At 37.4% G+C, this 27,909-nt stretch overlaps 3 protein-coding genes across 4 annotated transcripts; 2 read left to right on the top strand and 1 right to left on the bottom strand.

Annotated features, from left to right (window-relative positions):
* The first annotated feature begins 88 nt into the window (after positions 1-88).
* On the top strand, positions 89-6,465 carry LOC114314562 (toll/interleukin-1 receptor-like protein). Its single transcript, XM_082910385.1, has 3 exons — positions 89-236; positions 4,854-5,261; positions 6,225-6,465. The coding sequence occupies exons 1-3, from the start codon at positions 223-225 to the stop codon at positions 6,463-6,465; spliced, it is 663 nt and encodes a 220-aa protein (XP_082766511.1). The 5' UTR covers positions 89-222.
* Positions 6,466-15,045: 8,580 nt separating this feature from the next.
* On the bottom strand, positions 15,046-18,915 carry LOC114314567 (F-box protein At3g07870). Of its 2 annotated transcripts, none has more exons than XM_028261037.2 (2): positions 18,780-18,915; positions 15,046-16,639 (listed from the first exon to the last, which is right to left on the bottom strand). In XM_028261037.2, exon 2 carries the CDS (start codon positions 16,613-16,615, stop codon positions 15,257-15,259), a length of 1,359 nt encoding a protein of 452 aa, XP_028116838.1. In that variant the 5' UTR covers positions 16,616-16,639; positions 18,780-18,915; the 3' UTR covers positions 15,046-15,256. The 2 variants fall into 2 exon arrangements, with proteins under 2 accessions (XP_028116838.1, XP_082770780.1); XM_082914654.1 differs by having other exon boundaries at positions 16,752-18,858.
* Positions 18,916-23,856: 4,941 nt separating this feature from the next.
* LOC145813940 (protein FAR1-RELATED SEQUENCE 5-like) lies at positions 23,857-24,639 on the top strand. Its single transcript, XM_082910378.1, has one exon. It carries the CDS (start codon positions 23,857-23,859, stop codon positions 24,637-24,639), a length of 783 nt encoding a protein of 260 aa, XP_082766504.1.
* Positions 24,640-27,909: the final 3,270 nt, after the last annotated feature.

Raw genomic sequence — 27,909 nt, 5'->3', positions numbered from 1 at the left:
ATTACAGCTATTGATATGAATATATACATATACATCTATACATGCATATAAGTTTTGATTCCTTCTTGTTTTCTTACCTATTTTGCCTTCTTGTTTTCTTGTTTGCTATGTTTTAATGTCAAGGGTACTTGTGGTGGTCTATGCTCAACTTTCAAAGCCTGATGGGGTTTGGGACTTGGGAGTGTTCCATGGCTTGTGCTGCTGGGAATTTCAGGCAGCAACATGGTTTTCCACTGGTATGTATTTAAGGTTTTGGGAATTTCGTTTTGCTGATTGTCCTTTGTTATGTATTAAATAAATTGTCTTTTAGTTCTAGTTCATGGCTATTGTGTCTTCTAATAGCTCAGTGTGCACCATGAGAACAGGGAAAATTATGTATTATTTGTTGGAAGTGTCTTAGCTTATTCCATTCTGAAATATGTTCAATTTGAATTCTCTTTACCTTCTGTTGTTTTCCTTCATTCTCTCACTAACAAAACAGATCTCTTGCTCCTTCAATTTGATAATGCAAGTGTTTTTTTGTTTTTTCATTTTTTGATTGTAGACTCGAAAAAAGCTTTATGTTGGTAAATTCTATGATGGGTTTCAAATTCCAGACACTGATGCTGGTTCACAACAAAATATTGATATGGTCATTATCCCAAAGGATATGTTTGTTTGCCATTTTGCCAATCTTAATTTGCATCCTTAAAATCCACTTGGTTATGGATAAAATGTTGGGAGTTAGACCAATGTATTTCTAGAGCTTGCTAAACTATTTTGGCTCATCTTGAGTACATCTTTTTCATTTCAACAACTTAAAACGTTACGTAGATTCAAGTTTCAAAATTTCATCTTCTTTTGTATTGTGTGTGTGTGTGTGTTTTTTTTTTCTTTTAACTGGGTGCCTGCTTGCTTTTCTGAGCAGTGGTGATTTAACATTTGTACAGACAATGAGAGATGCTCAACTAGGACCCCATGGATAACTACGCTTCAAAATTGTCCTATTTAGATGGGAAACCTTTTTTTTTCTTCTTCTTTGGACATTGACAATGTGATACTGTTTGTCTATTTTCTTGTTTTTAAGTGTTAAACCTACTCCACTAAACTTAACCCACTACACCACTACCACCTCACCTACTCCACTAAACCTAACCCACTACATCACTACCACCTCCACTTCACCTACTCCACCACTCCATCTCCACTTTACATCTCCTATATAATGTACATACAATACAATCAATATAAATCAATCAATCAATACATAATTCATTCTCTCTGTATCTCTCTCTATCAATTTATCTTACATGGTATCAGAGCTAGGTTAAGAACCTAGTATTTTCGTTCCACCGGTGGGCGGCAATCTCGCTTTGGCCGCCCGCCGGACAAACCCAAATTTCCCTAATTTCTTCTTCAATGGCAGAACACACCCAGCACACCCAACACAGACCAGCCACACATAGACACCATTCACACTCTTCTCTCTCAACACATTATACACACACCATGCACACATACACACACGGGGACACACATGCACAGACATAGACAACACACACCAAACCCATCTCTCTCTTCTCTATCTAGACATTCCTAGGTTGCTTTCTCTCTAAGACACACACCAAACATGCAACACACTTCTCTCTCTCACTCTCGGCATCAATCTCTCTCCCTCTCTCTCTCAACACATGCACTCTCTCTCTCGGGTTAGACAATGATCTGAACTAAAACAAAAACATGCACAGTCAAAGCTCTCACGGCAACACCACCAAACTCTCTCTCTACAATTGATATAAGCACACACATGATACTTGTATGGAGGGAACCAATCAAGCAAACTGACCATGATGGATCCACTCAACTCTCATCTCTCTCTCTCTCTGAAGGGAAGCTTACTTTGGTTTCATCGAATCTGAATTGAAGGGAGTCTTTTTCTGTCTTTAAAACACACTCTGGCGCTTGGTTTGTGTTGGGTTGGGAGGAGCAAGTTGCAAATCTTGTCAAGCTAGTTGATTCCAGGGATATTGTGGAATTGCAGCCACCCCCTTCACCAGCTGCAGCACCACCAACTTTCCAGTTGCCCCCATCTACGGCTGCTCCTTCTGCACCCACACCTTCATCATCTGTATCACCTTCTCCACCTGCTGCCAAGTCAGCTAAGTCATCCCTTCCACCTCTTAAATGCCCATGGCAGGGACATTCTACCATTCTGGCATTCGGCACCTGGTGAACCACCGCTTGTTAAGGTTGGAGACAAAGTACAGAAGGGACAGGTTCTCTGCATCATTGAGGCCATGAAGTTGATGAATGAATCCACTTTAATCAACCCACATTCTTTTTTTTTTAATAAACTCATCCACCGCCCAAACTTTATTTTTTTTATTATAAAGCTCTCTTTCATGGATACAAAAAAAAAAAAAAAAAAAAAAAAAAAAAAAAAACCACAACCCATCCACCGCCCAAACTTTATTTTTTATTATAAAGCTTAATTGGTGCTCTTGATTCGCCCTGTTCCCCCTCTCACCTTTATTTATTTTTTATTCATCCTTATATATTCATCATCACCATGCTCATCAAAAAAAAAAAAAAAAAAAAAAACATCCAAAAACAAAACCCAAAACAATTTACAAATTTGCACAACAACCCATATTTTATTCATATCAGGGATCAACCCCGATTACAATTTTACATCCAACACAAAAAAAAAAAAAAAAAAAAAACAACAACAACAACAACCAAAACCACAACTACCACATCCACATCCACAGGCGGGATTTTTCTTCTCTACTCTGCCGCCGGTCTTTTCTTCTTGCCTCCGTCCTGGGCGGCCCTTGCCGGTGTTGCCTCCGTGTTTCCCACTCCACTGGGCATGATCACTACTCCCTGCTCCTCCACTGCAGCATATGGTGGACCTCCAAATCGGAACATAACGGTGGCCTTCCGCTTCAGTTCCTTATTTTCCGCCTTTAGCACACTTATCTCTGCTCGCGCATCCTTATACATGCGCTGGAGCAGAGCCAGTTGGGCGTTTAACTGCTGCACCTCATTTGTCCTACTCTGCAGCCGGTGCGACAGGTTTGTGACCGCCGTCATGGTTTCCACGCATGACTTCAAAGTATACTGATTGGCCTCAATATCAGTTTGCACCGCCATTTTTTGCTCCACAGACCGCATCGGAAAGTTCAACAGAGCAAAACCAGAGGTGTTTGGGAGAGGTTCACTGGCCACCGCACTGGTTATCTCTCTTGTTGACTCGTTGAGGTTGGGAAAGAGAGTGCGTAGACCACGGGACGAAGAGGCCATATTCTGGGTAGCTGAACGGGAAGAAGAGGCCATTGTTCAGATGTTTCAGAATGCAAATATTCAGATATTTCAGAATGAAAATGTTCAACGGTTTCAGACTGGTTTGCACAGCTTCCGCCTCAACCTTGGTTTAAATAGCCAGGGCCGATCCGCGCATCGCGCACCACTTGACGCCAGACGACAAAACGGGCGCGCAAACCAAGGTAGTCACGCGCCTCGCCATCATGTCCGCCACACCTTTTTTTTGGGCACACCTTTTGATGGCACGCCTTTTGAAAGATTGGGCACACCTTTTGAGAGCACGACTTTTGAGGGCTCGATATCTATATCCATGTATATCTTTTGGGCAGCCTATATACACACTCATACAGTGTCTTCTACACCGGTCAGCTTTATCAATCCCTTTGTTTCAACCTCAAATAGGTTTCTATCTTCACACGTATTTGAGTTTGAGGGGGGGTTATACACAGTATCATGTATAAGTCGCTCATGGCGCACTCCCTAAGTCGCCCCCTTGGTGCACCACCACAACGGTCCGACATGACCCCATAAACTGTCCCGACATTGATTCCGGTCAGCTGCTACATCGGTCCGACATGACCCCGTAAACTGTCTTCTACAACGGTCCGACATGACCCCGTAAACTGTCCTTCTACAACGGTCCGACATGACCCCATAAACTGTCTTCTACATCGGTCTGACACGACCACACAGTGTCTGCTACAATCAGTCCGGCATGACCTCGTAAACTGTCCTGCTACATCGGTCCGGCATGACCTCGTAAACTGTCCTGCTACAACGGTCCGACATGACCCCATAAACTGTCTTCTACAACGGTCTAACATGACTACACAGTGTCTGCTACATTGGTCCGACATGACCCCGTAAACTGTCCCGACATTGATTCCGGTCTGCTTCTACAACGGTCCGACATGACCCCGTAAACTGTCTGACACGACCATACCGTGTCTCCTACAACGGTCTGACACGACCATACCGTGTCTCCTATCCTGTTTTGTTTTTTATTTATCAGTTTACTTTCCTGTTTTGTTACTCTCTCCAAACTCAAGTTGGTTTGTGTCTAACCTCCTTGAGTTTGAGGGGGGCTGTTAAACCTACTCCACTAAACCTAACCCACTACACCACTACCACCTCACCTACTCCACTAAACCTAACCCACTACATCACTACCACCTCCACTTCACCTACTCCACCACTCCATCTCCACTTTACATCTCCTATATAATGTACATACAATACAATCAATATAAATCAATCAATCAATACATAATTCATTCTCTCTGTATCTCTCTATCAATTTACCTTACATTAAGTATCGTTAATAGTTTTATATTCATTGGGTGTTATTAACTTTGATTAGATGAACAAATTGGGCATCTCTTGCATGTTTTTCATTTTCGCATTCATTCAAATCCTATAGCTTGGTTCAATGGCTAATGTGATAGACCAAGAAGCCTCTTCTTCAACATCTCGATGTACTTACGATGTCTTCTTGAGTTTCAGAGGTAAAGACACTCTCAAGAACTTTACTGACTACCTTTATACAGCTGTGGTGCATGCAGATTTCACACTTCCAGGGATGACGATGAAATCGAGGTAGGAAAGAATATTGAGTTAGCGTTGCAAGAGGCAATTAAGCAGTCAAGGATTTCTATAATCGTCTTCTCTGGAGATTACACTTCTTCAAGGTGGTGCCTCAATGAACTTGTGAAGATCCTCCAATGCAATAACGACTCCAAACATGAAGTTTTGCGCATCTTTTATGATGTGGAACCAACCCAAGTCAGGAAACAAACGGGGAGTTATGCAGAAACATTTGCTAGTCATGGAGGGCGATTTAATGCAGAAAATGATGAAAGGAGGAAGGAATGGATAGACATGGTGGTAAGGTGGAGGAAAGCACTCAAAGAAGTTGCAGACTTGAAAGGGATGGAACTAGAAAATCAAGCTGATGGGTAATTTCCTTGAATCTTTTCTTTAGTTATCCACTCTTTTTTTTTGGCAAAAAGGTTTCATTTGGTTCAAAGCATATAAATTTGAATTCCTTGAATCAAGTTGTTGATTAGGGTGCCTACTAAATACAGCCTCTCTTTTTCTCTCTCTACATCCACCCAAAATTAAAAAAAAATTGAAGGCATTCAATTGAAAGCTGAATATTACAGTTGAAGGAATTTAAAGCTGAATATCACAGCTGAAGATTCTTCACAGGTCCTCTTCTCTCTCTAAACTGAATGCTACCTTTATTTTTCTTTCCACACCTCCATAATTCCTAACCTACCTCATCCCTAACCTCACCACCTTCTCTCTACACCCCTCTCTCTCTCTCTCTCTCTCTCTCTCTCTCTTTCTCTACTTTCCCTCTCTCTCTTTCTTACAATGTTCGTGGGCTGGGTGGAGGTGGGGAAAGAGGGGTGGTGGCAGGATGGGGCAGAGGGGTTGCGGGGGTTAGAGAGAAGTTGCAAAGGGGTGTACAAGTGGTGGGGGATTGGGTAGTTGGGTGGGTACGTATGGAGGTTATAGGGTGAGAAGGAAGGGGCTAGGGGTGGCGGAAGAGGGGTTAGGAGAGACTAGATTGCAAGTTGGAGGTTGCAGGGAAGGGATTGGGATTAGGGTTGGGGTTAGGGTTGGGGTTGGCGAGGGGAAAGTGCAGACAGATACAGTGTGGTCGGCAGGAGAGGGGGGAGAGAGACGGTGGGAAGATATGACTGAATTTTTTTTCCAAATTTTTGAAGTTTTTGTCCTTGATGGTAATTTTGTTTATGGGTAGAATTGTAATAAACTCTTAGAAGATTTGGTGGCTTAGGAAATAAAAAAATGTGTTTATAAAAGCACCCAGTTGAATGCCTCCATGATCTGGTTAAAATGTATTGAAACGTACATAAACACTTTTTAGTCTTTGAGCTTTTCATACTTTGCAGGCACAAATCAAAGTTTATCCAAAAAATTGTCGAACAGATTGGGAATAAGTTGAACCGAACGATCTTGACTGTTGTCCCTTATCCAAGCGGGATAGATTATCGAGTCAGAAGCATTAATTCATGGATAGAAGTGTTGAATTCACCCATGTGTGAAAGGAGTGATCATCCAAGTCAAGTTTGGTTGGCAACAATGGGAAGGCAACCAACCAAAGTCCACCTTGGCGGCCACCAACCATCTTGAAGAGTCAAGGATGGAGGCTGCCCAAAGGCTCTCCCACCTACTCCCTCACCTATAAATGGAGGTTGAGAGGAGAGGCCAAAGTGTGAGTAAGTGAGTGAGGAAGAAAACCGTGAACCAAAGAGTGCGAGAGATGTGAGGCGGAGAGACCGTCTCCCTCGGTGTGAGTGAGGGAGACGGGTGAGTGGCTGAGTGAGGAGAGTGTGAGCTCCTCCTCTATTGTAATCTTTCTGTAATCTCCTCATTGGTATAGTGATAACCGGTTACTCTCCCGTGGACGTAGGCATTGGGCCGAACCACGTAAAATATTGTGTCTCCTTGTGTGTGGGTGTGTTTTTCTGCTTGTTTTGATTTCTATAAGGTCTTGGGCGGGATCCCAGATCCCAACAAGTGGTATCAGAGCCTCGTCGGTGGCGTTTCGGAACAAAAACAGCGTGTTGTCCGAAACTGCCCAGAAATCAAGTTGCTCGAAATCAGGTTTTGAGCATACCAGGAGCAAGGGCTCGAGAAGAGGAGTCCAACCATATAAAGCAGACACCCAGAGGAGCTTCCACGCGCCGTCACGCGCCTCCTGAAGAAGGCGCGTGAGGCTCAGTCTCGGCACGCGCCTCCACGCGCCGTGAAGGCAGACGGCGCGTCGGCTCAGTCGCATGCACGCGCCCCACGCGCTGATGAAGGAAGAAGACGAGTGGGGGGAGGCGCGTGTGTGGCACGCGCGTGCCACGTCAGCAGCCACGTCAGCTGCCACGTCATCCGCAGGAGGAGGAATCCTGTGTTTCGCGGCTACGGTGCAGCCGCAGATCTGAGGCGTACAAAATGTTTTGGCTAGATCGAAGCCATTTGGAGTCCGTTTTTGGTGATCCAATAGTCGTTTCCGACTATTTGGAGTATTCCGGACACATCTGTACGGTCAGATTTTGGAAATGGAGTTTCTGTAAAAAGAAGGCAGATTAAAGTGGCAGACGGCGTCAGGGCAGTGGACGGAATATTCTGTTGGTACACGGAATATTCCCTGAACTTCTGAAAATTGCAATTTGGCCCAGAATTTTCAGAAAATTGTGGTGTGGCCCAGCTTTCGGGGAAAGTTTTCAGTGAGGTCCTTGGAAGTGCAGCGAAGGTTGGTCCTAGCTAAACGGACCGCTCCGGACGCAACCGCGAGGTCAGAATAGTGAAATTCTGAACGGTTTGGAAAGATTGTCAAAACATGGGAGTTTGTCATCTTCAATAGTCGAATGAAGGTTGCCGGATATTGTGGAACGCTGCGGATTCACTGAAGAGGTTAGAATGGGCAGATTCTGACCCGATTGGACAACCAGATACAGATTGAGATAGATCATTGAAGACCAGAGGAGATCAGGCTTGATCAAATGGCAGATCGAGGGAGATCAGGATTGGTCAGGGGCGATCAGAGGATTGCAGACATGATTATCTCAAGATCAAAGGTCTAGGAAAGTTCTGTCAAAAAGACACTGTCTAAGGAGACTGGTTCTTAAGTGGGACCGGTTGTGACCCCACCAGTCTTTCCTGGGAACTTTCCTGGTTGTTGAGGTGATCGGAGGATCTGGTTCAATCAAAAGAGAAGACCATTCATCGACGGATAGATGATTTGGCAACCAGTACAGGCTCAGGGAAATACTGTGGCTGTTGGAGCTACTGTATACGAGAAGGTACTAATGGTATGCGGACATGTAGAACAATAGTTGCAGAGGAGCATACTAAGCGCAGAAGTACAATTGCAGACGTGCAACAGTGCAAGGGTACGCTAGAGTGTCGTACAGAGGCGCGAGAAGAGTGTGCAGCAGCGGGTTGTTGACAGTTCACAGGAACTTCCAGACAGAGAAATTGAGACAGGTAAAACGCAAGAGTGCGTGCCAAGGAGTGGCAAGTCTTATTTCTCTATGGTGGTTTCTTTAGTTCCATGGGTGTGAGCACTATGCACGGAGTTGCATAGTGGTAACTTGTACAGACCGGTGGAAGTTGTCTTGACAGAAGGGCTAACTGTCAAACATCAGTACGGACAAGTGAAACAGAACCGAACATCAGGGATTGCAGCACAGACAACAAGCGTATGTGGAAACGCCAGGAGGTTGTTCAGAAGTGCAGAAGGGCAAAGGCTGGTTGTTCAGAAATAAGCTCCGAGCAAGGAAACTTGAGGATGTTGATGTGTCAAACTCTGAAGTTTTCTAGTTGCTCCAGTGTTCATCATGCAAGGAGTTGCATGATAGTCAAGGGCATCCAAGCAGGGGGTGCAGGACATCCAATCAGGGGGTGTCGGATATCTTGGTTGCGCAAGTTCAAGCATAGCAGGTATAGACATCCGAGACAGGAAGCATGGAAGAGATCTGTGGGAGATAGGAGCAGTGGCTCTCTCCAAATCAGAGAGTGGTGTGAGTTGAGTTGAGGATGTCGGATTCCCTCCTCCTCTTGTATCTCTGGTGTTTTATCTCTAGCTTCAGGGGATGCAGCGTCTCAGTGAAGAGATGCAGACTATGTTGAATTTGGGCGTGACAAGATTAGCAGCAGTGTGTGCAGTGGATCACCTCACATGGGTTGAGGGGGTGATTTGTTGAATTCACCCATGTGTGAAAGGGGTGATCATCCAAGTCAAGTTTGGTTGGCAACAATGGGAAGGCAACCAACCAAAGTCCACCTTGGCGGCCACCAACCATCTTGAAGAGTCAAGGATGGAGGCTGCCCAAAGGCTCTCCCACCTACTCCCTCACCTATAAATGGAGGTTGAGAGGAGAGGCCAAAGTGTGAGTAAGTGAGTGAGGAAGAAAACCGTGAACCAAAGAGTGCGAGAGATGTGAGGCGGAGAGACCGTCTCCCTCGGTGTGAGCGAGGGAGACGGGTGAGTGGCTGAGTGAGGAGAGTGTGAGCTCCTCCTCTATTGTAATCTTTCTGTAATCTCCTCATTGGTATAGTGATAACCGGTTACTCTCCCGTGGACGTAGGCATTGGGCCGAACCACGTAAAATATTGTGTCTCCTTGTGTGTGGGTGTGTTTTTCTGCTTGTTTTGATTTCTATAAGGTCTTGGGCGGGATCCCAGATCCCAACAAGAAGATACCTCAACCGATATTGAAATAATGGCGATACGTGGGATGGGCGGTATTGGAAAGACAACCATTGCAAGAATAGTTTATAACTTCAAAAAAATTGAAAGTGGAAGCTTTCTTGCAAATATCATGCTAAGTTGAAAGGGCGAATTATCCTAATAATTTTTATATTTTGGGACTCGTATTATTTTAGTTTTTGATTTTTTAATTGTAACACATTTGATTTTAAATTTTAAATCTTATTTTAAATAACGACAATTGAAGATACTATTATTCAATTTTAAGGGTAAAGTCGTCAATTTAATAAAATATAAACTAATTTGACAAAAAAATATGTCAAAAATATTTTTGAATATTTAAAAATTATTTCTGCCCACCAAAGATAAAATTGTGTAAAATTGATAAATCTTTTATACATTTATTTATTTTACCAAATTAATTTTTATTATGTATTTGGATGATGGTCATGTAATAGATAATTGTTACGCTTTTAATGTGTAATCAATACATTTAATATATGAAATGTTCTTAGTTTTGAATTTTTTTATTTAATGAATTTGTTTAATAATGATATCAAAATTGTCACTATAATTGCCTCTCGAAAAAATAAAAATTAATTTAATGAAAATAAAAATAACCGCCCTTTATATGATCATCATTGAATCACATAACAAAAATTAATTTGGTAAAAAAAAAACTAAATGTGTAAAAGATTTATCAATTTTACATAATTTCATCTTTGATGAGTAGAAATAATTTTTAAAAATTAAAAAATATTTTTTTGATATTTATTTTTTTCAAATTAGTATATATATTTTATTAAATTGACGATTTTGCCCTTAAAATTGAGCAATGATATATTTAATTATCCTTATTTGGAATAAGATTCAAAATTTATGGTCTAATGTGTCGCAATTGAAAAATCAGAGATCAAAAAGATACAAGTCTTAAATTATAGAGACTATTAATGTAATTCGCCCACGTTTAAACGAACCAAATGGTTTGATTCTTTTTCTGAAACAACTTCTATCGTATATTGTAAAGGGGAAAAAAGGAAAAAATATATTGTTGATGAAGCAATGTAAAATTAAACATGCTATTCGTTGCAAAAGAGTTCTTGTTCTCGATGATGTTGATAAAATGGACCAAACCAAACGCTATTGTTGGAACGAAGGATTGGCTTTACAAAAGTACTAAAAGTAAGCTATGATTCTCAAGAAAATCATGACAAACTTATTCCTTACTACGTGGTAAAATACTAGATGGATGTGGTTTCTACCCAATCGTTGGACTTGAGAATCTGATGGAAAGATGTCTCCTAACGATCAATGAAAGAAACAAGGTGGTAGTGCATCGGTTGCTTAGGGACATGGCAAGAGAAATTATTTGCCAAGAATCATCCAAGCTTGGGAAACCTAGCAGATTGTGGCATCATAAGAATGTGTTGTACGTAGTAAGAGAAAAAACTATACGACAAAGGCTCCGTTTGATTTGTGTTTTGAAATATTATTTTAAAAATAATTTTCTATATAAAGATTAGAAAATTAAAAAATTTGTTTGATTATATATTTTAAAAATAATTTTGGAGTTTGGAATAATTTGATATTTTTTTTTTATAGTTGAATAAATAGGTACGAGAGAAAAAGTGATTAAGAATGAAAAATGAGACCAAAACAAAAAAGTGATTGATCGATATATAATAAAGAAAAATGATTTTAGAATTTTCTTCTATTTTTTTTTTAAAATTTTCAACCAAATATGTTTTTGAAATTTTTTCTCCAAAAACAAGTTTTGAAAAACAAACCAAACATGCCCAAATGCTTTGCATGTTTGTGTGTGTGTGTGTGTGTTTTTTAATAATCTATTTATTCATTCATTTATCGAATGATATCGACGTCGGGGTACAGAGACAACTGAATTTGAAAGTCTCATTCTAGACAAATCAAGGTCACCGGACCAAGTCCATTCACTGAACGAACATTGCTTTTTGCCTTCTTCCCTTGGCACTCAATGAAGGAAGCCTTAAAGGGTTTGGGTGAGGCCGACTTAAGCACTGATGCATTCTCAAAGACGCGCAAGCTGAGACTACTCCAACCAACTACGTACATCTCACCAGAGGCTATGAGAAGTTTCCTAAGAATTTAACATTGTTGTGTTGGCGCGGATTCCCTTTAAAATTCATACAGGACAGTTGTCACCTTTAGAACCTAGTTGCACTGGACATGCGCAATATCAGCTTGGACCAAGTTTGGAAAGGATAAAAAGGTACGATATCATATCAACCCCCACTGCTCCCTTCTTTTTCCGGGGATTAGTTATTACATATTCAAGGAAACTAATAGCTTTCTTTTGTTTTTTTTATGCAGTTTCTTCAATGACTGAAATTTCTTAATAGTCATTCCCATTGCCTTATCAAAACCCTGTACTTTTCTAGACTAGTCAGTCTTGAGAGATTGATACATTTATTGCACTAACTTGGTGGAGGTTGATGAATCCATCGGAGACCTAGAACACTTAGTTTTGTTGAATCTGAAAGGCTGCCAAAACCTTTGAAAGCTTCCAAGAAAAATCAGTATGCTGAAGTCTATTGAAAGACTTACTCTCTTCGCTTGCTCAGAACTGGAGGAATGGGAAAATTGGAATCGTTAAAGGAATTTCAAGCTGATGAAGTTGCTCTAAATCATTTCCCCTTCACACGGGATTCAAGCAACTTCAGTTCAGTATCAACAGAACCATGGCATTCACTACTCTGGTCTTGGATATTACAAAGGAAATGTCTAGAACCCGCCAATTTCTTTTCATTGGCTTGTTTACCACACTCTTTAGTGAGGTTAAAACTTGCAAAATGTAATCTATCAGATGAGTCTATCTTCCTTCACGCATTTGGATCTAATTGAAAACCCAATTTGTAACCTACAAACAAACTTCAGCAGTCTCAATAAGCTTGAAATCCTTAACTAAGAAGGTTGCAAACAGCTTCAATCGCTTCCAGAGCTTCCGGCAAGTTTACAGATGCTGTTAGCAAAAGCTTGGATATCACTGGAAAGAATAGGTCATCTACCAAACTTTTCAAGATTAGTGCACCGGGGAATTTTTGGGTGCAGCAAATTAGCTGAAATTCAGGGATCGTTCAAGTTAGAACCGTCGGCAAAGAAACGATCAAATACATGGGCTTGTTCAATTTGGAATCCACAGAGAGTATTAATGTGGAAATGGCAAATACTCTAACTGACACGTACGGAATGATTGCTTTCCAGGCGCTCTCTCTCTCTCTCTCTAGTTAAATCACTAATCATCCCAAAAGCTTAAGCTCTTTAGAAATGAACCCAACGATGTATATCAAGCTATCGAACACCCACCCTCACAACCCCGACTTGCACATGGAAAGACAAACAGAAAGAGAAACAAACAACCAAACAGAGAAAAAAAAAACCAAATGGGGACCGAACATCCGAAAAGCTTAGGCTGTTAAAAAATGGGCCCAACAATGTATATTAAAACAAGCTATCCTCTCTCTCTATCTCATGTTTTCATTCTGATTTTTCACATCCAGGGATTGTGTGAATGTGGCATATTTGGCATTTTTTCTTCCTGGAAACAAGGTTCCAAGTGGTTCATTCATCAAACTGGGTACTCAATATCTACTTTTATGACACCACCTCCTGGTCACAAGATCAAAGGCTTGAACGTATGCATTGAATACAAATTATCCAATGATCGCCGAGACAGATTCACCTACAAACATTATGCTAAAGTCAGCAATAAGAAATGGGAATGGGAATGGGATTTCAGGTGAGGAAGTATGGAATACACGTAATATACGAGAAAAAAGAGATGGTTACCCAATCAAACAGTGAACACACACTGCTACAAACTTTTGCTTGCCATCAGGATGTTGTTGATGGCACTGTCTCACTGTATCAAGTGGCTTGGGTCATGTTTCTCTACCATCATGCTACTAGGCTTTCATTATGAGAATAAGCCTTAGGTGCACAAACATCAATCCTTATTTTTGTGGTGGTTGTGAGAATACTAAGTACATTAAAGATAAACTAGCTATGAGATGGTCAGACACTACTCTTTCCCACTGGTGCTGTCTGTTTGATTTTTTTGGAAGTTTTGATATCAATGTTTGAATTCGAAATGATTTGAGAAAGAGGTGTTTCATTATTGTTCAATTTTTCTTACAATAGTATCTACTCAGTTCTTTCAGTTAAATTAATGGATTAAATTATGTTTATAAGGATATAAACACAATTAATTAGCAGAAATGGGACAAGATATTAATAAATAAGCCTTCAAGACAGAACAGAGTTGTCTGCAACATTATGGAGGATATAAACATTATGAAGTGATAAAATTCAGGATACAGATTCAGGATACAAGTGACAAACCAACCCTTTGGATAGGATGGAATTCTGAACAGACTCTCCATAGATCAAAAATAATTTCTGCCCAAATACACATCCAAAGAGGGTGTGTTGACAAATAATTTGAATGTTTTTCAATGCTACCCTCTTCAAATGAAGAAAATTGAATTTAAATGTACAGGCTGCTATGCTAACATGGAGATTCTCTGTTTTTGGTGAATAGAACTCCATATTCATTACGGAATTTAAAATTCTAATTCACACTTCATCCAGGACATGTTCAGTTATGAAACAATTATGTAGTGGACAACCAAGTGTTGTCATGGCCGAGGGGTGACGACCAATCGTATCATGCCACCAGACTCTGGGCAGCCATACTCGGTCAAGTGTTGTCGCAGCCAGCTGACCTGAGGCATATTGGTTCCTTTCTTATTTTTCCTCCTTCAAGAGGCTAGTACAAAGCTAAACTTCATCATATCTAAAAAGCCCACATTGAGCACAATACAACCTACTTACAAAGCTATTATACTGTGGTCATTATATATGTGGAAAATTGAATTGGCATATGATACACAATCAACAATGAAGAATAAACATCTTGAGAGCACTTGGAACAGGTGCTCAGATTCTCTATCCCCAAAATCTTTGTTCCCCTATTCAAACACATTTCTAGACAAAAATAAATTTCTCACCACAAGATCATGCCGTGAGATTCTCTTATTTCGAGATTCCTAACACATCTTTCAATTGAGAGTATATGGAGAACATAAAGAAAGATTTTAAAGACACAGGATCCCTGGCCTAGAACAGACAAGTAAAAGTTACATGGCTAAGCAAGCTATAACAATGAGAATTAAGAGTAAATTATAGCAGCAAAAATGGTACTTATAAATGCATATAATCAAAAACTATCCCATTGTGGAGTAACACATGCATTTAAGGTGAACTAATATGCATATTTCCCACTCACCTGCAGGGCAAAAACCACCCGTAATTGCCCATAAGGCTGATATAGTAATTTGATCAATTGCTCTTCACCAGTTTATTTAGTTCTCTTCTTAATTTGTTGATCAAGGTCGTCCTCTAGTGAACTCGAGTTTATGCTCCACAGCATTTTCTGCATTTCCTACTACAAGACAATCCAACAAATACAAATTGATCCAACAAAAAACTGCATATATGAGGTTAAAGCCTGCTCTGGCACAAGCTTTAATAACATATGTTCAATAGAAGAGAAACAGAAAATGTATCATCTGTCTAATTACAACCAATATTCGTACTTTTTATTAACAAATAATCTAAATATGCACATTTGTTTCTAATGCATAGAAGTGACTCTGAAGCAAGCTACTTGAGAGAATAATTTTTATGGAGCACACTCTAATAAACGAAATTCCCTCGTCCAAACAAATCTTTCCTTGCTTTTCCGTTTCACTTTTTTCACATTTTTCCCTCTCGCAAGATCCTTGAGGGAAATAAAGCTTGGAATATGAGCAACAGCTTGAAGATTTGGATCCCCCAAAGCCTTAAATTCTCTGAAGGTTCTTTTCCGAGGACTATAAGAAACTAGAGAGTTGGAATTAGTTATGAGCAACATATCCCCATTGTTCAAAAATTTAATTGGTTGATGCAAGTCCTTCACTCGCAGTCCGCAATAGAAATTGATGTCAATGGTAAACTCTTTAGTCCAGGACTCCTTTACACCATAATCCTTCATTACCCAAACATCAAATTGAGCATCGCCAAGTACATAGCATAGACAGAGATACCCACCTAGTACCCCAACGTTGATACAAGAAATTTTATTAACATAATCTGCATTAAAGTGGGTAGGTGCAGCGATAGATCGAAACTGCTCAGTCTCTAAGTCGAAGGAACAAATCAAATTAAAAGCCGTAACACTATCAGTAATCCAGTGAAGAATACCATCTAGTAAAGAGTCAAACGACCCCCGCATTCTGGGGCATGGGGCATCCCCAATGCTTCTCCAGGATTCTGTGCCAAGTGTATGTATCTCAGCAACTGCTTTCTTTGAAATTGTACTATCAAAAGATGTCAAACACATGAAACGAATGACCTTGTACTGCTTAGTCTTTGGACAGAAACCAAACCCAGAATTTTCAAGCTTAAGATAAACTGGTTTTGACGGAGATTGTTGGGGAAGGACCATAAGTTCACCAAGAATTGGATTGCAAATGTAGTAAAGAGGTTTTGACCATGAATCCCGGCGTAGACAAAGCAATCCATTACATGAACCCACAAGAGTCACATGACCATGGTAGAACTGAAATTTGGTATTTTTCACTGTCAATCCTTGACAAGGACGAGAAGGATGGTGATGAGTGCTGCAGGAGGCAGCGGATGACGTCACCTCAAGATCAAGCATGTAGACAAATACAAATCCATTGGGAATGGAACTGTCTTGAAGGATAAGGCTAGCAGCAACATTGGGTGCTTTAATAAGGTAGATTTCAGCAAAATAAGGGTCTGTGAGGATTTTGAGGAATGTTTTGCAAACACATCTGCAACAGAGTATGGTCTTTGGAGAGTTCCTTGAGAGTATGTCATATATTAAGTGTATAGGCAGTTCAAGTATACCAAAACTAACTACACTTTCTGCTGTTGTTGTATGATCCTGTTGCTGCTGTTCATCTTCCTTGTCATTTTCTCTTTCTTCATTAGTTGTCATGTGTTTTCTTCCTTTTTTGCATCCTTTTATGTCCATTCTCTACTTGCTGGATCCAGAAATCTGTAGCACAGGCAAAAAAATTATTAGAACTGTACCTTTTTAGCTCAAAGTTTTTCTTCTTTTTTTTTTTTTCTTTTTAAAATCAAAATGAACATTAATATTGCCTACTTACCCACTCTATTGAAATAGGCACTGTTGTCCAAAATTTCATGCATGTTAATTTTGTAGAAGGAGCATGCTTTGACATAGAATGTCAAACCAAATCACCAAAATAATTGTAACATACCCGTTACTTTGCATTGGAAGTATGAAACCTTGGGGTTGGTATAATTCAAACAGTTTATTTTATTTTCCTGTACCTTTTGCTTGATGGTTTGATCCAAACAATCACCTCTATAAGGATGCTCACTAGAATCACATCAAACACATTGTGTTTGGATCTTTGATTTGTGGAGAGATTTGTGAAAGAAAAAAGTAAATGGAATGGCAAAGTGGGTGAAACTTTTTTTTTTCCCACTTTTTCTTCCTTTTTTTATTCCCTCCACAAATTCTAGATTCAAACACAATAAAATAGACATATAAAAGGAAAATAGCGTAAATCAGCATGCAGGAGCACAAGCAACAGCTGCAACACAAACAAGGATGAAAAAGCACTATATGCTAGAGAAATCACAATCTCAAAACCCATAATATATTAATGCCCTAAAAACTTCCAGTTTTCACTATTATTTAGATACAGAATTAAAATGATAAATAGAAGAGGGCTATATTTTAAGTCCCAATATTTTGTACGCTTTCAATGAGCTGCTACAAGAGAAAGCTATGAAGAACAAACAATTCTAAGAAGGTGGCATGCCCATGTAGTGTCTGTGTCGAACAGTGTAGGACATCGACATTCATAGGATACTTCCTGACGATACTCCAAACGTGTCCCATTATTATTTATTTTGAATAAAGCTTGTTTGGATACATGTAAAAGTACAAGGGTAAAAAGTAAAATCACTTCCTCTGTCAATCTAACAGGGGAGGTCCATGTAATTGTCATAAACTTCATAGGAGGTCCGTGTATTTAGCCTTATATATACGACATATAATAAATGTACAAAATTATATATTTTGTGCATGTCCCCATGTTTCATGTCCTACATTTTTTTAAATTGTTGTGTCAACAATTTAGTGTGTCCATGTTATGTAGTGTGTCGGTGTTGTGTCTTGTTCTATGTCCGTGATTGTGCGTCTTAAAGAGAGAGTGGTCGAAAAAAGAACAGTGACTGCACATTTGAACAACCAATCAGTGTCGCATTGTAACCTACGTTCTAAACTCATTAATCCAGTGAAATCACAGAGTCAACAATATAACTATAGTGTGATCGCACAAAATCAGCATTTAATAATGAGATCAAGCTTCAGCAGACAGCGAACTATCACCAAAAACAAATTTGGACAACGGACACACAAAGGTACTCAAGCTAACCCAAAATTAATGGGTTGCTCTAACAGGACCCATTCATGAACAACTAAAAACTAATTAACAAAATATGAAAATGCATCATCAAGCCAACATTTTCTGATCCCACCGAAGGGAGAATTATAAAAATTCAATATAGGTAATTTACCATGATTGTCAAATAATTTGATCATGGTAAATCACCCATAAGTGAGACATGTGCCTGGTGCAAGAGGGAATTGCGCAAAAATGCCAAAATCCCCACTCGCACCCATTAATTTACAATTACTTTCTCCGTTTCCCAATTCTCTATACCTTCAATTCAAGTTCTGTAGTGATCTTCTATAATATAAAATCTATGTTGCATCCCTGATCTTAAAGATCTAGTTTTTAATCCATTAATCAACAAGATAACTTTTATATTTGATCCAAAAATTAACTAATTCTCACAAAACATCCAATCAAAACTCATGTAACTCACCCTCTGTTCCTTACAACCAAAGATTAGTTATGGGAATATCAAATTTCCATCGAATTCTTTTCAATTCGTAACTCAATTGGAGTTCGATCGCTTCAAATCAAAATACCCACTACACACAATTTCCATTAGAGTTCAATTTCTTCAAATTTGATTCTGAATCTGAATTACATGAACACACCACACAAAGGGCAGCGGAAGAGTAATTTAACTCACACAGAGATATGATCTGATCAATTACATATACAGAGAGATAGATTATAGAGAGAGAGTACCAGGATCGACGGGGGTCTGCACAACCAACTCGTTTTTCTTTGTCAGGGCTGCGGAGAGACAGAATTGTTGTTGTTTGGTTACGCAGAAAAAGAAGTACCGGTGGCGGTATATATAGTGGGGGTTTTGAAATTTGTTATTTTAATTTTTGATTATTTTAATAGATTTAAATTTTTGTGTTTAGAGAGTGGATTGAATTTTTAAAAAAATTTACATATTATGTTTGGGGGAAAGAAGAGATAAAATGACTCTTTCATGTGATATTTTATTTTATTTTTTATTTTATTATATTATATTATATATATATATTTTTGACTTGTAACCTGAAAAAATGCTAAAATTTAGGGTGACGAAGACTTGGGAGAGGGAGAAAGGAAAGTTGGATCTGTGCTTGTTCAGTTGTCAGTCTCGGATAAATCACATGAAATATTATTTTTTTATTAAGGTATTATTTGGGAAGTTGGATATTTTTTTTTTAGGGTTGACTTTTTTTTTTTTTTTTAAATTCGTGATTGGATTAGAAAGTAATGTTAGAAAAGTAGTGGTTCATCACGAGTCCCGTCTCGATAATCTGAATCATTCAATTTGTAGAATTTGTTGATTACTATATGTTTATAAAAAATTATATTAATCAGATATTGATAGTTATGTGATCAAATAAGTTTTGTATAAAAAAATAGACGATAAAAAAATAAATAGTTGACGAAAATCTAATACGATGAGATAACTATCGATATTCGATTAACGTGATTTTTTTTACAAGCATATAGTACTCAGCGAGTTCTACACATTGAATGGCTCGGGTTGTCGAATCAGAACTCGTGGTGACCTCCACGGGCCTAATAGTGCTCTCCAGTCTATGATCGGATTGGAGGAAAGCTCAGCCCATTTTTTTTTTTTGTTGGTTATTTGATTTTTTGATTATTTTAGTCTGGTTAAAAAATTATATTTAGAAAGTTTGTGAGCTTTTTTTTTATAGTTGATTTGATAGTTGCGAGAGAAAAAATAAAGTGATTCTGAATTTGATATAATATTTTGCCTTACTGACTTTTTTTTTTTTTTTATCAACAAAAGAAAAGCCTAAAAATTGACTTACTGACTATTTTAACTTATTTTATCTTTTAATGAGTTATTTTAACCCAATTTTCTTCACAAACACCCCCTAAATTATAGATAAACCCTTGAGATTTCTTAAAATTATAAAGTGTGTCAATTAATGAATAGCAAAACAAAAAATTACGCTCTCATTTGGGATAAGCTAATTTAGTTTGGTTTTTTAGGTTATTTTTGTCTAATTAAAAAAATTATGTTTGGAATCAATTTTGTTTTTTTGTAGTTAATTTGATGGTTATAAAAAAAAATAGTGAAATGATTATGGTTTAAATATGACATTTTGTCTTATTGGCCAAATTAGCTTATTTTTTATTTATTGACTAATTTAGTCAAAATAGCTCATGCCAAATGAAACCTTAGTTTATTTGTTACAAGTTGTCACATCATTTTTCTACTTTTTTACACATCCTTTCGTAATAAACAAAAAGATAAAAAAATAAATCATGCTCCAAACATCCCTAAAAATGACAAATATCATTAGTCCCTTTATTTTGTTTATTGTGTTATTTTGGATATTGTCAATTCAATTAGCTTAATTTTGATCTTTAATTTTAGATTTTATATCAATTTAATTTAATTGATAACACCGATTAGGATTTTTGAAGAAACATGGTTACAGAGTTGGTTAAAATTAGTTAATTAAGTTGAACAAGTTTATAATATTTCTATAAAAGGATGATGCATGCCGATTATGCGTACATTTTATGTAAAAAATATTAAAAATTATAATCAATTAGATTAAATTGGGATAAAATCACAAATGTATGATCAAAACGAAACCAATTAAAATTATAGAAAGTACAAAAGTCAAAATATAGAGATTACAAGTGTAATTTGCCCTCCAAAAAAAATTCAATCTCCAAATATATGTTTTGTTTCATTTTGGTTTTTGATATTTTCAATTATGAATTTAATCTCCAACTTTATTTAGGCCTATTTTAAAAATATGTTATTTTTGTTAAAAAATCAAAAAATTATTACAAAAAAAATTAAATTTTCCTAGTTATATATTTCCTTACATGTTTTCGAATAAAAAATTAAAAAATCATCTTCCCAAAACAACTCTAAATGTCATAAGTGAGTTAACTAAAAAAATACCTTATGTTTTCAATTATAGTCGAAATGGAGATAGAAACCATTTAAGAGTATTTTGGCAAGCTCCTAAAATAATTAAAAAAATATATTAAAAAATTAATTTTTGTCTCTATTGTTTTTTACAACTTTTCATAAAAAAATCAAAAAAATTAATTAAAATAGTCACTTTAATAACAAAGTTAATAGATAAAGAGTAAATTGGAATTCAGATCTTCGATAGCCCTTTCCTGTCGCCCTCCATGTCGCCCTTACCGAAACAGCATCGTTTTGGTAAAAATGACGTCGTTTTCATTAGTTTTTTTTTTTTAATTTTTCCCCAAAATTTGAAATTCCCGCTTGTTTTCTACTCAGCTCTGTGTTTTGTTTTGTTTAGCCCTAAGACAGAGATGGTAGACGAAGAGAGAGAGAGAAAGAGAGAGAGAGAGAGAGAGAGAGAGAGAGAGAGAGAGCTGAGCTGAGAGATGAGACAGATGGTGGAGGGGCGCGACAGCGAGGGCGAGGGCGAACGAAGGATGGTGGAGGGGCGCGACGATGAAGAACGAAGGATGGCGGAGGGAGGAGACTACAATTGCGAAGGACGAAGGATGGCGGAGGGAGGAGACTGCCATGGCAATGGAGGGAGCATGGCGGAGGGAGGAGACTGCCATGGCGAAGGACGAAGCATGGCGGAGGGACGCGACGCGACGGCAAGGCAAGATTGCGGCCTTGAGGAGGTAAAATAAGTGAATATCTGTAGCTGATATTTTTCAGATTATTGTAGCTGATATATACATATATATATATATATATATATATATATATATATATAACTTTGAATATCTGTCTGAAATTTTTTATAAATATTTCTAGAAGTCAAAAAAGATTATAGAAAAATATCAATTCTGGGTTTTTCAATTTTTTTTTTCATTTTTTGTTGTTATGTTCTTCAATTTTCTGTGGCTTTCAACTAAATATTTGTGATGGTGACCCAAATATTTTTTCAGTTATTTTTTCAATTCTGTTAATTTTTTCAGTTAATTTTTTGACCCAGTGATGGAATTGTTCAAAAAGGTATATTCCACTACCAAACATTACAAAAATGTTAATAGAATTCTGTTAATTGAAAAAAAAATTGACCCAGAATTCTGAAAATTAAAAGAATTGATCTAACTGTTATGTGTTTAAAAAAAATTTCAGTTAATTCTGTTAATTGTTCAAGAATGAAGAACATAACAACTACCAATTGATTTAATATTTGTGTTATGTGTTTGTATGACTTGGGCAGAAGGTATATTCCACTACCAAACATTACAAAAGAATGGAATTGGTGTTGTCTGGAATTCCAAACCCCCTTTCTCTCCCTCTATGTGTCCCAGGAATTCTAGATAACAAGTATTCCAGGAATTCCAGATAAAACAAATATGACTTGTGCTTCATCTTGCTGAATTGGTCTTGGAAGTGTTTTTTGAATCATCTTGCTGAAAATTTCACCACTAAAAATACAGTAATTTTTTGGCTTGGGCAAAAGCTAGACATGGAATATTGGAAAAGCTTTATCGTGTGTATTGCAGTACCAAATATTACAAAAGATAACAATCAGAAAAAAAATAGGTAATAAGATAAATGGGTAGCCTTGGTTAGGCATGACAGAACCAATCTCCACCGAATAAAAAAAAGAAAAAAAAAAAGAAAAAGAAAAGTTAAACAAAGCTGAAGCATATATATATATATATATATAATTATTTATATCATTCATCAGTCCCACTGGTATATTATATGTATAGGAAAATGTTATATAAATTACTCAGTAGTATTTGTAGGCACACTTCTAAAAAATCCTATCCATCAATTTTTGGGAATTAGCTTATTTTATTATTTGTATGGTACTCAATTGTAGGTAATGGAAGAAAATAATGTTGTTGATGAGTTGGGTAGTTGTGGTTGGAAGCCAAAATTGGGCATGCCATTTGACTCTGAACAAGCTGCGTATGACTTTTACAATAACTATGGCGGAAAGGTGGGCTTTAGTATTAGGAAGTCGTATGCACACAAGAACAAACAAACCAAGGAAATAACTTCACGGATTTTTGTATGTTATACAGAGGGAACTCGGGGTATTGACAAGCGAGATCCACTAGTAAAATTTTCGAGACAAGAGGTGCGATGTGGTTGTGGTGCCCGATTTAGTATAAAGTTACATAGAAATTTAGGGAAATATGTTGCAATTGATTTTGTTGAACATCATAATTATGACCTTGTGCGTCAAGAGTGTGTTCATATGTTGCCATCCCAAAGAAAAATATCTATCACCCAAGCAATTGAAGTAGAATTGGCTTCAGAATCTGGAATTCCTCTTAGTTCTGCTTATGAGCTATTGGGTAGGGAATGTGGTGGAAGAGCATCACTTGGCTTCACCAAATTGGACCAAAAAAATTATTTAAGATCGAAGAGACAAAAAGATTTGGAATATGGAGAAGCGGATAGTGTGTTGTAATACTTTCGTAAGAAAACTGTGGAAAATCCATCCTTTTATTATGCAGTCCAATTAGATTGTGAAGAGCAGATAACTAATATATTTTGGGCCGATGCTCAAATGATAATGGACTATGCTCAATTTGGTGATGTAGTGACCTTTGACACTACTTACAAAATAAATAATGAGCATAGACCTTTTGGAACCTTTGTTGGATTTAATCATCATCGAGAAACGATTGTATTCGGTGCAGCGTTGATGTATGATGAGACTGCCGAATCATTCACATGGTTGTTTCAAATTTTTTTGGAGGCAATGTCAAACAAAGCTCCAAAAACTATTTTCACAGATCAAGATGCTGCGATGGCTAAGGCCATTCCAATTGTCATGCCTAATACAAACCACCGACTTTGCATTTGATGCAAAACGCTGTGAAGCATGTAAGTTGTCTTTTTGGAGATGTGGGGGTGAAGGGTGTGTTTGCAAAATTTATGCATGAAATTGATGATGAAGAAGAATTTAGAATACGATGGGACCAAATGCTTGATAGGTATGATGCACACAACAATCATTGGTTAAAGCAAACTTTTGGTGTGAAGGACAAATGGGGATGGCCGTATGTTATGAATTCTTGGGCAGCTAGAATAAGTACTACTCAACTAAGTGAATCATTCAATGCATGTTTGAAGGATTATCTCAATTGTGATCATAACTTGATGGAATTTTTCATGCACTTTGAGAGGGTGCTCTATGACAAGAGGTATAAAGAATTGGAAGTCGAATATAATTTGTCCCAAAAATTGCCAAGGGTTTCCATTCCAACTTTGATGTTAAAGCAAATGGCAGATATTTACACCAAAACAATTTTTGAGGAATTCCAAAATGAGTACGTGCAGTCCATTGAAGCATCCATTGTAGGCACTCTTAATGGTGGTGAGAGTACCATATTCACAATTCGAACGGTGGTAGATGGAAACAAAGATAAGAATGTGATAATGCATAGAGATGGTTTTTTGAGTTGTAGTTGCAAGAAGTTTGAAGTGAAGGGCATAGTGTGTCGACATTGTTTGACGGTGCTTAGAGAAATATTGAATACAAAAGACCTTCCTAAACGATGGACTAAGAAAGCAAGGGCTGAAAGTGTGAAAGATAGCCGTGGGTATGATGTCAAGGCTAATGTCAAACTACATCAAAGCGATTGATATAGGTCATTGATGAATATGTTTAGAGCAATAGCAAGTAGAGCCGCGGAAAGTGAAGAAACTTATCATTTGTCACTTGCAAAAGGTGAAGCATTGAGCGTAATGGTTGAAGAGAAATTAAGTGTGCACACTTGTGGTGAAGTGGAGGTCACTGAATTGAGAAATTCCTCAACTAACACATGCCCACAGAGTGAGGAAGTAGATTGTCCAATCCAAGCTAAGGGACTGAAGAAAAGACAAGCAACTAGTAAGGGAAGAAGGAGGATCAAGGACGGGATGGAAAAATCTATTGCGAATAAGAAAAGAATGCAATCTAAGCAGGTAATTAATTTTGTTATGTGTGATTGTTATGTGCTATCAATTTTGTGTTATGTGTGTTTGGAAAATCATGAATTAAATAAATTGGTTGTTTGCAGGGTGATGGTTTTTGTACTCCTGAAGGTCAATCTGAGCCTCTTGTCGCCATGGGTAATATTTGTAGTCAGGTAATATTTACTATTCTGTGCAACCTTGTATTAATCTTGCAATATTTATTATTGTGTGCAACTAGTAGCGTGATATTTATTATTTTGTGATGCATGTAGGGTGCTTCTTTTCCTACTTCTCAAGGTCAATCTGAATCGTCTTCCGCCTTGTGTAGCCATTCAATACAGGTAATTGAACATGCATACACCTTAGGGCAATTGAACCTCATACGGCACCAACATATCTTCAATTGCTTCTTCTTGCAATATTGTCATGTGAATTTCTTTTCTTTTTTTTTTTTGTGCATTGGTTCTATAGGGTGTTACAGTTTACACTCCGCAAGGTCAATCTCGACCTCTTTTCGCCATGGGTAGTAATTATGTTAAGGTAATATTTCATATTGTCTGTTTTTTCAAAATGAAAATGCATTTTTACTTTTTTTCATTTTCACTTATTCTTTTGTTTATGTTGGTTTAATTTAGGGTGTTTATACTCCACAAGGTCAATCTCGACCTCCTTTTGGCATGAGTAGTAATTATGTTGAGGTATTCTTTTCATATTGTATGTTTTTTAAAATGAAAATGCGTTATTACTTTTTTTGTTTTTCACTTATTCTTTTGTTTATGTTGGTTTACTTTAGGGTGTTTATACTCCACAAGGTCAATCTCGACCTCCTTTTGGCATGAGTAGTAATTATGTTGAGGTATTCTTTTCATATTGTATGTTTTTTAAAATGAAAATGCGTTATTACTTTTTTTGTTTTTCACTTATTCTTTTGTTTATGTTGGTTTACTTTAGGGTGTTTATACTCCACAAGGTCAATCTTGACCTCCTTTTGGCATGAGTAGTAATTATGTTGAGGTATTCTTTTCATATTGTATGTTTTTTAAAATGAAAATGCGTTATTACTTTTTTTTGTTTTTCACTTATTCTTTTGTTTATGTTGGTTTACTTTAGGGTGTTTATACTCCATAAGGTCAATCTCGACCTCCTTTTGGCATGAGTAGTAATTATGTTGAGGTATTCTTTTCATATTGTATGTTTTTTAAAATGAAAATGCGTTATTACTTTTTTTTGTTTTTCACTTATTCTTTTGTTTATGTTGGTTTACTTTAGGGTGTTTATACTCCACAAGGTCAATCTCGACCTCCTTTTGGCATGAGTAGTAATTATGTTGAGGTATTCTTTTCATATTGTATCTTTTTTAAAATGAAAATGCATTATTACTTTTTTTTAATTTCACTTATTCTTTATGTTGGTTTGCTTTAGGGTCATGGTCGTGCAATTTATAATTCTCAATCCCAATCTGGACCTGAATCCCAATCTTAACCTCCCTTTGCCATGGGTCGTACATATGATGTGAGTTGTAATTGTTTACATACTTTACATTTAAATGGTAGTATAGATTGTATAAATATTTTAATAAATGTATCACTATTGCAGGGAAATAACGTGCCGCAGTCAATGCTGCCTCATTCAATGCCTTTAGTATGTCCCACTCAAACATCGTTTCAGGAGTTGCTTCGAGGTACTAGTGCAGTCCAACTGTCGCAAGCCTCATATAGTCCTGCTGACATGTGAATGGACATCCTTGGAAGGCTTGCACCAAACAATGATGTTATTATATTGGTGTATTTGGGTGTATTTTTTTTATGTTTGGTGGGATTTGGATATTTTTTATGGACATATTTTTTTATGTATTTTTATGTTTGCTGGGATTTGGATATTTTGGATGGACATATTTTTTTATGTATTTTTAATGTTTGGTGGGATTTGGATGTTTTTGATGGACATATTTTTTTATGTAAATTTAATGTTTCGCGGGATTTGGACATTTTTCATGGACATCTTTTTTCTGTATATTTAGTGTTTCCGAACAATGTTCTTTTTGTGTATGCATATATAAAGTTGTTATTATGGTTGTCATCTACAATTTTTTGTGGCACAGGTTCAATTCAAGTGGCACAGGTTCAATTCTTTGTTGTTTCTACAACCACGCTTTGCCTTCATTTCCTATATGCTTGCTTGTCTCAGCATGGAGAAATGTTTAGGAGTTGATTTTGTTGACTCAGGGTGAGGTGACACAGGATGTTCGAGTGATCATATAACTTGTTATTTGGAAAGCTTGCTTTGAGATGCCTCTTTGAGGATTACTTTGAAGAAGCTAGGCATTTTACTTTCTTTATCATGCTAAAACCTATGGAAGAATTGCATTACAGTGCCCTGTGTAAAGGAGTGATCAAACATCATGCAACATTATATTAATTTTGTGCTCACATAACATCAGATTCACTTTCTTTTCATAACATGAATCTTCATACATCATATACATAACCCCCAGTTTCATTAATTAACACAATTGACATAGCATAGTAACTTTAACTTCATTAATTAAACAAGTTCTACAAGTACTGGTTTACATTAAGTAGAAATACAAGTTCACTTGAGCAGCACCACTAGCATGGTAAAACCAACCATCACTATGGTTGTGAGCATCATGAATTTGATAGCTTCAAGTCGTTCTCGTTGGTTTGCGTCAAGTCATTCCAAGATATTCACAAGTTCATTGTTTCTCGCAAAATCATAATCGTATCCGCTCTTTTGGATATTTGATCCACTCCTAGTAGAAGCCACTCCCCACGCAAAGTAGTCACAATCCTTATTTGCGCACTTGAAATACATCTTCCCTGGATTTTTCTCTGATTCTGATATGTACACTCCTGCTTTTTTCCCACATTTGCATCTTTTATTTTCAAAGAATCCAGCATCATTGTTTGAACTGGTTGACATGTCAATCCTAATTAC

This window comes from Camellia sinensis, chromosome 2 (assembly GCF_055761805.1).
Source record: "Camellia sinensis isolate YWXY chromosome 2, ASM5576180v1, whole genome shotgun sequence".
NCBI classification, from domain to species: domain Eukaryota; kingdom Viridiplantae; phylum Streptophyta; class Magnoliopsida; order Ericales; family Theaceae; genus Camellia; species Camellia sinensis.
The sequence above is the reverse complement of the archived record's forward strand: the minus strand, read 5'-3'. Positions and strand labels throughout refer to the sequence as shown.